We start from the raw sequence: 13321 nt of genomic DNA on the forward strand, positions 1-13321 counted from the left end.
GAGGGCAAATGTTTCTTCGTAATCAATGCCGTATTTTTGACTATATCCTTTTGCGACAAGGCGAACTTTATATCTTTCAAGAGTATCATCACTCTTGGTTTTGACTTTAAAAACCCATCTACATCCTATTGATTTCTTCTTTTTTTGGAAGATATTGAAAGACCCAAGTTTTGGCTTTGTTGAGGGTTCTAAGTTCGTTATCCATGGCATCCCTCCACTCTATCATTTCCTTAGCTTCTTCAAAATTCTTAGGTTCTTGATATGAGTGAATGACACTAAGACATGCCCTATGTTTTGGAGAAAAAAACTCATAGAATATAAATCTAGAAGGATTTTTTCTAGATCTTTCGGTTCTTTGAGAGTGGTTGGAAGGTTCACTAGGGTCACTATATTTCTCTATTACACTTCTAAAGGTACTTTTATCTCTATGTGTATAGGTAATTGGTTCAACTATCATTTATTCTTCATGTTGGATGGGTTGTGGAATACTTTCACTTATATCCTCATCCCCGTTCAATTCATCATCGCTAAAAAAATCCTCATTTCTAGATAATAATTCAAACAAAAAAGAGTAATCGACATTATCTTCATGAGTTTTGTGTTCTTCAAAATCACTCATGTTTTCTAAAAAGGTTACGTTTCTTGAAACATATAGTTTGTCATTTTTAATATCATAACACCTAAAACATTTTTGTCTTTCCGAATACCCAAAAAACGCACAAGGAATGGCTTTGGGAGATAGTTTATCATTCTTGTCGGTGAGGACAAAACATTTACAACAAAAAATTCTTAGTCTATTGTAATCGGGTTCTTTTTTATACATGGTTTCAAAGGGGGATATTTGATTCAAATTTTGGGATGAAAATCGATTTATGAGGTAAACCGATGCAAGAGCCGCTTCGGCCCAAAATCTTTTTGGAATTTTTGAGAAATGAATAGGGTCTTTGCAGTTTCTATTATATGTCTATGTTTTTGTTCGGCTAATCCATTTTGTTGAGGTGTTTTGGGGCAAGACCTTTGATGAACAATCCCATTATTTTCAATATAACTTTTGAAATCATTTGAAAGATATTCTCTTCCGGAATCGGTTCTAAGAATTTGTAATTTACTATTGAATTAATTTTGTATCGTCATATGAAAAACCTTAAAGGTAGAGAAAACCTCATGTTTATGTTTGAGGAAGTATATCCAACTGTATCTTGAAAAATCATCAACATAAATAAAATAATACGAAAACCTTCCCTTAAACACTACGGGTGCCGGTCCCCATACATCCGAATGTACAATTTCAAAAGGCTTAGTTGAAAACATAGTTCTTTGTCCTTATTAAACAATGGAGAACAATGCTCCAAGCATTGAATAACATTTAAGAGGGTGGTTCACCCCTATTTATAAAGGAGGAAGCCTTGGAGGGGCTCCCACTAGACGTTGGAGCCCTTCCAACGTCTAGTGTTGGACCCCCTCCAAGGAGTTGACTAAGTCAACAAAAAAGGAAAAGAGAAAAGAAAAGGAAAAAGAAAGAAAAGAAAAAAAGAAAAAGAAAAGTTACAAACATTTGAGAATATCCATGGAGGCTATGGTATAGGAGAAAGAAATGAAAGTGGAGAAAGGATTTTAGATTTTTGTTTGTCCTATGATATGATCTTAGCAAACACTTGGTTTAGGAAGAGGGAGTCTCACCTAGTAACATTTAAAAGTGGGGTTAATACGAGTCAGATAGATTTTTTCCTACTTAGAAAGAGAGATAGGGGTTGTTGCATCGATTGTAAGGTTATACCAGGAGAAAGTGTAGCTACACAACATAGAGTCTTAATTTTAGATCTTAGAATTAGACAATGCCGCAAAAGGGATAGACATAGGATATATCCTAGAATTAAGTGGTGGGCACTGAAAGGAGCTAAACAAGGAATGTTTGTAGAGCAGGTAGTTAAGGAAGTTGATTGGTGTCTCGAGGAGGATTCAGAATCAATGTGGAATAAGATAGCGGGTGGTATGAGAAAAGTAGCTAAGGAGGTATTGGGTGAGTCTAAAGGCGGTGCACCACTAGGTAAGGATACATCATGGTGGAACGAGGATGTCAAATTAGCTATTAAGGTTAAAAGAGAGTGTTATAGAAATCTAAGTAAGAGTCGTGATAATGAGAATTTGGAGAAGTATATGATAGCAAAGAAGGAAGCTAAAAAAGTTGTTCGAAACGCGAGGGCTAAGGCATATAAGGAGGTTTATGACAAGTTGGATACCAAAGAAGGCGAGAAGGATATTTATAGGCTTGCAAAGATGAGAGATAGGAAATCGAATGATTTGGGTATGGTTAGATGTATCAAAGATGAAACGCAAAGGGTTTTAGTCAAAGATGAGGAGATTAAGGAGAGATGGAAAGATTATTTTGATAAGCTATTTAATGATAGTCATGCTCAAGATCTTGGAGACTTCTCCATTCCTTTTCATGAGATAAATCGTGACTTCATGCGCAAGATTCAAAAGAAAGAAATTGCAGAGGCTTTGAAGAAAATGAAATCAAGAAGGGCAGTTGGCCCAAATGGTATACCTATCGAGGCTTGGAAATGCTTGGGAGAGAAAGGTTTAGAATGGTTGACAAATCTTTTTAACTTGATTTGGCGAACAAATAAGATGCCTAATGAGTGGAGGAAGAGTACTTTGGTGCCTTTATATAAGAATAAGGGTGATATACAAGATTGCACAAACTATCGTGGTATAAAACTCATGAGTCATACTATGAAACTTTGGGAGAGGGTGATTGAGTCTAGGTTGAGGAAGGTTGTCATGATATCGGAGAATCAATTTGGTTTTATGCCTGGAAGATCAACTATGGAAGCTATACATCTTCTTAGACAACTTATTGAAAGATATAGAGAGAGGAACAAAGATTTGCATATGGTTTTTATTGATTTAGAGAAGGCATACGATAGAGTACCTAGGGACGTTCTCTGGTGGACAATGATGAAGAAAGGTGTTTCTCTCAAGTACATTAGTATAATTAAAGATATGTATGAAGGAGTAGTAACCAATGTTCGCACTTGTGGAGGGGTGACAACCAATTTTCCGATAACGGTTGGGTTACATCAAGGATCTGCTTTAAGCCCTTTCCTATTTGTGATAGTGATGGATGAGCTTACGAGATCAATTCAAGAAAATGTACCGTGGTGTATGTTGTTTGCTGATGATATTGTTTTGATTGATGAGTCTAGAGCTGGGGTTAATGCTAAGTTAGAATTATGGAGACAGACATTGGAAGCTAGAGGTTTTAAGTTGAGTAAGAGTAAGACTGAATATATGGAATGTCGGTTTAGTAAGCAACGAAGTAGTGATGGGAGTGTAGTGAAGCTTGGTGAGCAAGATATACCGGTGAATGATTATTTCAAATATTTGGGATCCATCATTCAAAAGTATTGAGAAATTGATGGAGATGTAAATCATAGGATAAAGGTTGGGTGGATGAAATGGAAAAGTGCTACTGGAGTGCTGTGCGATCGTAGAATGCCATTGCGGTTGAAGGGAAAGTTTTATAGGACGACTATTAGACCCGCTTTACTATATGGTACGGAATGTTGGGCTGCCAAGAGACATCATATTCAAAAAATGAGTGTAGCTGAGATGCGGATGCTTAGATGGATGTGTGGAAATACAATAAAAGATAAGATTCGGAACGAAGAGATACGTAAGAAGGTAGGTGTTGCACCCATTGAAAATAAGATGCGAGAGAATCGTTTACGGTGGTTTGGACATATTCGGCGAAGGCCTAATGATGCTCCAGTTAGAAGGTTGGAGAAATGGGAAAATATATTAGTTAAAAGAGGTCGGGGTAGGCCTAGGAAGACTTGGATGGAGATGATAGGAAAGGATATGAATGCTTTGAACCTCACCGAGGACATGGCATTGGATAGAAATGATTGGAGGAAAAGGATTCATGTGGAAGACCCAAAATGAATTTCTTTTTTGGTTCATATCGCTGACCCCAATTGTTTTGGGATGAGGGCGTAGTTGTTGTTGTTGTGTGGATATGCGTAAAAAGGAGAAAAGACAGAAATACCCCTGGGTTTTACATGATGTGAAAATAATATATATATATATATACAAAAAAAGGAGATACAATTTAACAGTTTGCACATAACAAGTGCACTATTAGCTTCACTTTTTATTGTAGTCAAGTTCACCTTATGTAAAGCTGCTATGTTATCTATGCTTTTTAGAAATTCAATAGATCATATTGCCTATGCATATTCTTTTAAAGTTCCCATTCATGTCATTGATTAATGGCAGGGTCTTTGAGGACCTATATTTTACTCACTATAAGGGTTTTAATATTCATGTTTGTCCTTTCTTTTCACATTAGGTACACAGAAGAGAGCGATAAATCTCGTGCAAGGCTTTGGTTTTTCGAAGGGAAGCGAAAAATTATGCTGTATACTGAGCGAGCCCATTTCTATTTCCGATACAAGGTTTCTGCTTCTCTTTCATTAATTAACCTTTTTCTGCTGTCTAAAAATGTAAATAAATTAGCTCCGTGGGAAGATCTTGCCCCTTATCAGCATGTTAGAAATGTCATCTTGATCCGGATTGAGCCATGGTTGACTCATTTGAACAGTTGTCACATAGATACTGCTGTGGATACAGGATTCAGCCATTTTTTATGGAGTTTATAATTATTGCTAGAGAAGGGGATATAGTACAACAGTAGAAATGCAACAGCTGCATGACATAACCAGACCACCCAAACATGTTCCATTCTATGTCACATAGGTGTGGGTGCGGATGCGGCACTTTAAAAAAAACTTGGGTGCGGGGGTGTGGGAGTGTGTATATATATATATATATATATATATATATATATATATATATATATATATATATATATAATTTTTAACAGTTTTAAGTTAACACTACGTGTATCTGTGTGCATTTATGTATTTATATATAATATAGATAAAAATGGACTTGATTAGGTTTAATTGAATCTACTTTTGGATGGAAATGGACCTCAGTGTGGTTGACTTCACCTAACACAAAGGAAGCTATGTCCAAGTGTCGCACCCGCCTGGGTGTGAGTGCGACGCGGGTGCGGTGCCCTGTTGGAAGAGTCCGTGTGACATAGGTTCCATTTGATGTAGGCTACTTGTGCCTACAATTTATACTTGCCATCGAGCTCATATTTTTAGTCTTTCAGGTGGCTTTATGTGTATTTATGAATTTTAGTTCTCATATTTTAGACGCTTTCACCATCTGCCAGATAATCTCCATGTTTTATCCCCTGAATTGCAGATTAAAGGCGTGAAGAATTTAATTGTGTATTCTCTTCCAGAGAGGAAAGAATTTTATCCTGAGGTATCTTTTCTTCTCCTGCAAATGTATCCTATCCTATGGCTGACAACTGGAATAAGGCAGCCCAAGAATCAAGCCACTAGGACTTGGCCAAGCTGGTTTGCAAGAATTTGGTCACCAACTCCAGATCAGCCATTTATTATTACTGCTTATAAGCATTATCTCTTAATCTTTAGATTGCATCACCTGAACTGTTTGACTAATAACAAAATCTGTTCTGTTCATTTACTGGTAAACTAACACAATTCACCTTCGTTTTGGCAATCTCTAGATAGTGAATAGACTGGGAGAAATCGACAATGCAAGCTGCACAGTGCTTTTCTCACAGTTTGACAGTTACAAGGTTCTTGATACTTTCCTCATCCCTTCGTTTGAGCTTACAACTGTTGTTTTTATCTGCCCAATCATCTTTCTGAATAAGCGCTCAAAATTTGTCAGCTGGAGAGAATTGTGGGGACAACTGCATCCAGGAAGATGGTATCTTCCACAAAGAATACTTTCGTCTTCTGTTAGCAGTTCGGTATTGATCATTTTTATTTATAGGTGGTAGAAGAGGAAAAATCATTTACTGCTCCACTAACAATTCTTCTTGGTGCTGCACGAAAATTTTGCCCTTTTTTCTACTTTTTTTATTCTTGTGGCAATAGTTGAGCTTTTGCCGGTATTGATTTAAATGTAATTATAGAAGTGGAGAGTTCCAGATATTACAAATTAATGTTTAATCCGTTCGTAAGTAGGTTGAAAGTCCTAATGGCTAATGTCAGATCTGCCAACATATGATATCAGCCGTGTGTGTTTTATGACATGCATGGAGATGCAGCAGTTAATTAGCTTATATAAATTGTTTATCGCTTTGGTCAATCCAAGCTGCCCTGCTTTTCCACAGAGAGAGAGAGAGAGAGAAGCAAACCTTGTTCGTGAGGTCAACGAACACAGCATCTTTCATAGTGTTCCCAGCCGCCATGGTGGTCTCTCTTCTGTACATTTACCCTGTTGACTTGAAGTAGGGAGATACTCTCTTTCCCCATTTTCTCTGAGGTACCCATTTTTTCTTTTGAACACCCTTTTCTTTCTTCACCTTCTCGCAACAAAGGTTTTCCTAAGCCCCAAGGGTGGTTGGCGTAGTGGGGTGGAGTCTTGGCTGCTAGACGGGCCATCAAGGTTCGATTCCCATGAGGTCACCCTCTGCGCAAGACGATGCCCAGCATAGACCCTGGGGGTCCTAGCTTCAGAGTTTTATGCCACCGGCACGGTTACTGTAGGTATGGCAGGCTGATACAGTGCGACCAGGTCTGCGTGCTGGGTTGTGGTTTCTTCAAGTTATAAATTAAAAAAAAAATTAAGGTTTTCCTTTTTATCTTCAGATTGTTTCTTCTTTCTCTTGGATTTTTTTTTTCCAGTTTTTCATTTATGCTGTATGAGAATCACTTTGTGTTGAGGATCATGAATGCCTGGCAAGTCCTGTGAATATCTAGTTTGTAATTAGATGACTCAAGAAAAATGTTTTTTTTGGGTTGAGTGTAGTTGCTGATTCTGAAGAAGAAATATGCATATGAAGATGGTTTGACTTTTCAATTCAAATTCAGAATGGAATGTTTGCTGGGTTTTTTGGTCCTATGAATTTAGACTTTCCCAGTGTTTTACATATGCAACAGTGGGTGATTGATTGATTGTGTCATGTCATTACTTTTAATGTTTTTTTTACTCAGAGAAACCGCCCCAGGCGCAGAAACCTTAGTCCCTCTGGATCAGCCAGATGTACATACAGTTGCTAACTTGGTCTGCGTAAAACTCTAAGGGCTTACCCCTCAATTTCAGGGAGTCACCAAGCTTCTGCTTATGCAGGGAGTGACACCCATGGGAATGCAACCTAAGCTGCCCGCCAAAACCTTCTGGCCCCATCCCACCACGTCATTCCCCTTGGATCTTACTTTTAATGTTTTCATAAGCTAGAGACGAGTAAATCACGCACGTCCCTTTTAAGTTCGTAATAGAAATTTTATAGATCAACAAAAATGTTGGCCAACTGGCTTTCACGCTTGTCCCCATTATGTGGTTTGCATATTGTTTGCTATTGCAAAAATTATTCTCCATTCATTTGTTCCACAATAAGTTGGTTGTTTGTATGTGTATATTTACTTAAAGTGCTGCTCTGATTGGTGTTTTACTACATTTAGTTCCTGTTAGACCCAGTTTACTTTTGCCTGACCTCTATTTCTTATTAGCCCCTGAAACCATTTGCTCTCTAGCAAGCCTGCCTGCATACTGTTGTTTGCTTTCAAGTCTTCTTTTGTGATAACTACAATTACTTGAGGAACTTCTCTGACAACGGAAAGATAACCTGGATGAACCTTTTTTCATTTCAGTTGGCCCAATGGGATGTTGGTGGTCAGGTCAATGTGAAGTCATCTTTGCAATTTCATCTCTTCATTTCTTGTTTGTGATTCTATGTTCTCTTGGTCAAATTTCAGGCTAATAATAAGATTTATATAGGTGACTGCTTTTTAATTTATGGTTAACTAACTAAAATGAGACAGAAGGCATACGGCTCAAAAAATAGGAGTTAATCAAGATTTTACTAAAGAATTAAGGGACGTTGCAAGTTTGAACCCCAAAATGGTATGCTTGTATAACTGGTAGGGGTCTGTCTAACCCCAGCTTTCTCGGTGGAAGGAAAGCCGAAAAAAAGGAATGATACTAGAAACGGGGGGCTTTAAAATTTATGAATAAAATGCGGTAAAGTTGGGAGATATTAGGCTTGGAAGAGTTTGATGTAAGGATATGATCAAAGAATATAATTAGAGAAGTCGGTCTGTTTTTTTTTATTAAAAAAAAGATAGAAAACTAATTCAATTTCATTGGATGGTGGTTTGACTTGACTAGTAATGTGCCGCTGCTCTTCCCCAAAAGAGAGAGAGAGAGAGAGAGAGAGGTGAATTGCTGGTTGCTGAAGGGTTGGATATGCATCGGCCACGCCATTCATATCCAAGACTGAAATAGACCCAATTGCAAATGTCTAGATCCACAAAGCAAGTGAAACATATAGAATTCTAAGTTAAAAAATGGAAAACGGGTTAGGTTGTAACGGATTTTAACCCAAGTCTGACCATATATATCCATATGATTCCGGCCCCAAATCTGATAGATCCAACTATATTGCTTATAGACCCGACCCAGATTTAGATAATTGCAACTTGAAACAGATAAAATGGGTAGAGAATCCAACACAACAAAATTATAAAAATTTGTGTTTGATTTTAACCAGATTCGCATGTTGTTCAGAATCTAATTGAGCTAAAGTCCTCTATTATATTTTTTCCTTTCTTTTGCTTTTAATTTTCTTATTTTGTTTTCCTCATGAATTATCTTTAGGCCCTGGTTGGATTCAAGGAATCTTGAAGAATACAATTCCAGGAATTGAATTTCTGAAATTGAATTCTCAAGGAGTCCAATTTATTTGTTTTGATGACTTTTTGAATTGGAATGGGATTCTCATTCCCTTGTTTGTATTCATTTATGTAAATTGAGAATGCAATTCCAATGTCAACTTTTCATAGTTTATACCTGAATAGTGGCCCTCCGTCTCTCATCAATAAAAATCACAACAAAATGTAATTGGGATGAAAAATTGAAATTTTATTATGCATAATAGGTACCAAAGGAGGCACCCAAGAAAAGGAACCAAAATGAAAAGAAATCAAAGGAAATGAGAATGAGGACTGTGAAACTAAGGGAGAAAGTCCCAACAAAAGTAAGGTCCTATCAAATCAACCAAGAGGACCTCATGAGAGAGATGATGCGATTAGTCATGTAAGCCATGGGTAAAGAGTTAAATGGTGAAGAAAACTTTCTTCCTAAGAAAAACAAATCCCCAGAAAGAAAACCCAGGGAAGTCATGGGAAAGGGATACTAACAGGATGAGAATTACCCCAGAAAAATGAAATTAATGGAGTTAAGGAGTTAGAGGAGGTATGAAAGCTCAGATGAAGGCAAAGTTTATCCCAGAAAAATAAAGCCCAAGGAGGTTAAAGTCTAAGAAGGCCAGGAACAAGATAGTCTATGAAGTTTCAGATAAATATTGAGGATATTGTCCCAGAAAAATGAAGACTCAAAAATACAAAGAGGAAAGACCCAGGAAAAAGGGACCTAGGAAATATTACGATGAATCTGAGGAAGAAGAAAAATATTATCCGAGGAAGATAATCCACCCCAAGTATTATCAAGAACAGTACCAAAAGGAAAAAAGATATCCAAGAAATATGAACTCATCTAATGAAGAGTACATCCTCAAGAAAAGAAGGTCTCAAGAGGAATATGAAAGATTGAAATAGGTGTGAGAGAAGGGTAACAAGAAAGTACCAAGACTACTCTAATGAAGAACTTTCCAAGAAAGTCAAGTCATCTTAAAAGGGTGGAAGAACAAAATAAGGATAAGGAAAAGATGGTTAAAATAAAACCCAAATATAAGGAAACTTCTTTAGAGTCATAGACAAGGTACATTCCCAAAAACAAGAAAGATCCCTAAATTCCAAAAAAAGCAAGAGTCCCCATAAAGGAAGCAAGAAAGATTGCTTGGGAACTGAAAGAAAAATGGCCAGCGAAGGAAGAAAAGAAGATCCCAGAAGCTAAGTTTCCTAAGAAAGAAGTCAACCACTTGAGTACAAAGCTTGCAAATCCAAGAACTTCATAATTTAGTAAAGCAATTAACTCTTCAAATAAAAAATCAAGGTGAGAAGAAATAATACGATCCAAAAGACTTCTTACTCTAAGGTGAAGAATATCCAACTAAAGCTCCCAAAAAGTTCATGAAATTTAATTGAACTGAAAACCCATTCTCTCACATGACAATGTTTGTTAGTGAGTGCAAAGCATCATAATAATGATCATCTTATGATAAGATGGCTTTCAAGAAGCTTGGATGGAGATACATTAACCTGGTTTCTAACAGTGGACCTTCAAAGAATCAGAACTTTTAAGGAAGTGACCAATGCCTTCCTTGAAAGGTTCCATTATAACCTTGAACCCTTGCCAACCATTAGCCACCTGTATGAAACCAAACAGAAGAAAGATGAGAATGCATTTGAGTTCATTCACTGATGCAGAACAGTCTTTATCAGGATCACAGAGCCTATTTCAAAAAAAAAATGCACTCACTATTATCTTGGACAACTTTGCACAACCCTTAAAGAGTTTGATAAGTATAGTCCAAGCTAATAGCTTCGAAGAATTGATCAAGCCAGCCGAGTGGATCAAAATTGGAATAAAGAGAAGTCTTTATGAAGGGATCATCATAAAATTGTGGTCAAGTAAAGAAGTGAACTACAAAAAGAAGAGATTATCAGAAAAATTAGGTTAATGTTGTCAAGTACAATAACAACTATCACAAAAAAGACAAAGACTGTAAACCAAAAGGAAATATAAGGGATGAAGGACATATAATCAAATCCAACTGAAGTAAACTAGTCAGAAACCCTCAGAGTTGAACAGACATACAAGACAGTGGCAAAACAAGACTCACTGAGATCTATGAGGAAGTCATGACCATATTAATTCAAGCAGGTGTATTGAAGCTTCCACCACTCATAAAAGGCAGAGATCCAACGAAGTTTTGTAAATATCATCGTCTAGTCGAACATGACACTGAGGAATATATGGTCTTAAAGAACATAGTTCATGATAACCTGGACAAAGGGGAGCTTGTCTTGACTGGAGAAAAATAAACCCTCTACCTCTAACCAGGACTTATGAATCTACCAAAACCCATTTCCTAAACATCAAGTCTAAGAAGTAGACATTGGGGCATTGGAAAGAATTGACAATTGGCCTCAAATTGAAAATCCTCAAGACGTGATTTGGATCTTGTCCTCTCATGAAGAATCCCTTAAACCAATCTTTATTTCTTTTGGTATAATAAAAATTTCAGACCAAACCCTTTCTGTCGCCCCATTATAAGAGATATTGCCTAATCCCTTTGAATAAGAAGTTTTTATTGAAAATTTGTTTTCTAGGGAATATTCTGATTCATCATCTACATCTGCATATCTTTTCAATACACCCCCACCCTCACCTAGCAAGATCCAGACTTACCTATCCAGTCAACAGCAAAACCAAACAAAGATGTAGGTCAAATGAAATTGGAGAAAGTTCAGACTTAGAAAGAGAAGTAAGCTTGAAGTGAAAGGATTTATAAAAAGTAATGTCATCCCCAGGTGCCTATTTGAACAACATAAGAATCATCACAAAAGTCTTCGTGATATAGAAGATAGGGCAAAAGTTATCCCAAGGTGGACCTTGATTCGAGTTGTTAAAGTAGGGTCTAGACCATGAAAAAAGCCTAAAATGAAGTTAGAGTCTGAAATCAATGTGATTTACTTGGACCAAGATTTCAAGAAAATTACTATGATGCCCCTCCCCCCGCCCCCAACTAAATGATCCTCAAAAGCCTATCACCAAAATTCTTGGAGTGGTGGCCCAAAAATCGAATACAAAGAGAGTGAAAAACATAACTCAGTTAGGGAGGATTTACCAACTTGGAAATCTCTACAAAAGAGTTCCTCCACCACCTTGCCTAAATCCCCTACCTCAGAAGGAAAGACCAACCTCATCATCTGAACCAAACTTGAGGAAAAAGAAAGGGTGTGACATTGAGAATCAACTCTCTAAGACTTATGTTCACAAATCTATTTTGGACCTGATAAAATCTTCTCTTGAACATAACAAGGCACTTGATGACATCCTTGATAAAATAAAATTCGTCAGATCTATAGAACCTGAAAATTTGTCTACTTCAGTTTCTCAGGTCATGACCAACTTACCTCTTACATTCTCTAAAAGAAGACAGACCCGAGCCAGTTTTCCCGCAACACAAAGGCCCTTTACATAACAATCCAAGTGAGGGGCATTTCAATACCAAATTGCTTAGTAGATGGAGGAGGGGGAATGAATGTTTTCCCTAGCCTAATTGCCAAAAGGTTAGTAATACCAAGGTCAGAGTATGGAACCCACTGCATTCAGATAAGTGGGTACGACAAAAATATAACCACCACCAAAGAAATTATCATGCTAGACATTACCGTTGGATAGATAATCCACAAGACTTCATTCCATGTAGTTGTTGTGCCCATATCCTATAACCTTTTATTGGGTAGACCTTGGATCCATGTGTTAAAGGCAGTACCTTCTACTTATCACCTGTGTGAAAATTCCTTGGGGAGATCAGGTCATAGTAGAGTTCGCAGATGACTCAACCCATGGCGCATAGGATAAATAATGACAAACATGTCAACAGTTTGGGACAAGGAAGAAATGACATAAAAGGCATAATTACGGGAGCTGAGCTAGCCAAGATAGCTATTGTAGATTGTTTCAAATGAGCTAAGTTCTTCAAAAATGGAGGTAGGGTCAATAACTCCGATCTCAAACAGAAAGAATTGTACCCAAACTGCTTAATATCAGATATTGGTTAGCCATTGATACTGAAGAATGGTTATTTACCGTTTCAAGGTCTGGGAGCCTCTAGTCAAGGAATGGTAGAGCTACTTGATCCAGAAAAACATCTAGAAATACAAGCAGGGTTTTAAGGCAGAAGATTGGCAGGAAAGAAAAAGCATGAGAAAATTTTATTAGAAGAGAAAAGTCATCTTCATCAAGGCGGGTGAGCAAGCAAAAAGACAAAAAGTAGAAGAAAAATAAGTTTAGAAGAAGATTTTCATGATGAGAAAATTGTTGGAAGGAAGCAAGGGGATCTCAAGTCTCGGAGAAGCGGTCGTTGAGCTTAAGTTCAGACCCAAAATCCATGAGCAGAAAAAACCTGGAGTGCAATGTGGTTATGGAAAGTGCTTCTGATTCCAAAAAACATGTGATGAGAAGCCCCATAAATAAATGTTATGATTTCAAATAAATATTGTGAATCTTGTTTCATTTTTTATCCAAGATCATGGCATCAAAAAATTGGATCACCATTCCATGGGAACAGGTAAGT

At 37.2% G+C, this 13321-nt stretch overlaps 1 protein-coding gene across 1 annotated transcript in view; it reads left to right on the forward strand.

Annotated features, from left to right (window-relative positions):
• The window catches only part of NOF1 (U3 small nucleolar RNA-associated protein), a 61290-nt gene extending 55170 nt beyond the window's left edge, over nucleotides 1-6120 (forward strand). The window contains exons 18-21 of the mRNA XM_090013503.1: nucleotides 4355-4460; nucleotides 5281-5343; nucleotides 5612-5683; nucleotides 5779-6120. Coding sequence (XP_089869629.1) covers nucleotides 4355-4460; nucleotides 5281-5343; nucleotides 5612-5683; nucleotides 5779-5853 — 316 coding nt within the window. The 3' untranslated portion in view covers nucleotides 5854-6120. The remainder of the gene's footprint in view (nucleotides 1-4354; nucleotides 4461-5280; nucleotides 5344-5611; nucleotides 5684-5778) is intronic.
• Nucleotides 6121-13321: the final 7201 nt, after the last annotated feature.

Source organism: Nuphar pumila, chromosome 7, assembly GCF_984573655.1.
Source record: "Nuphar pumila chromosome 7, dmNupPumi1.hap1.1, whole genome shotgun sequence".
Classification (NCBI taxonomy): domain Eukaryota; kingdom Viridiplantae; phylum Streptophyta; class Magnoliopsida; order Nymphaeales; family Nymphaeaceae; genus Nuphar; species Nuphar pumila.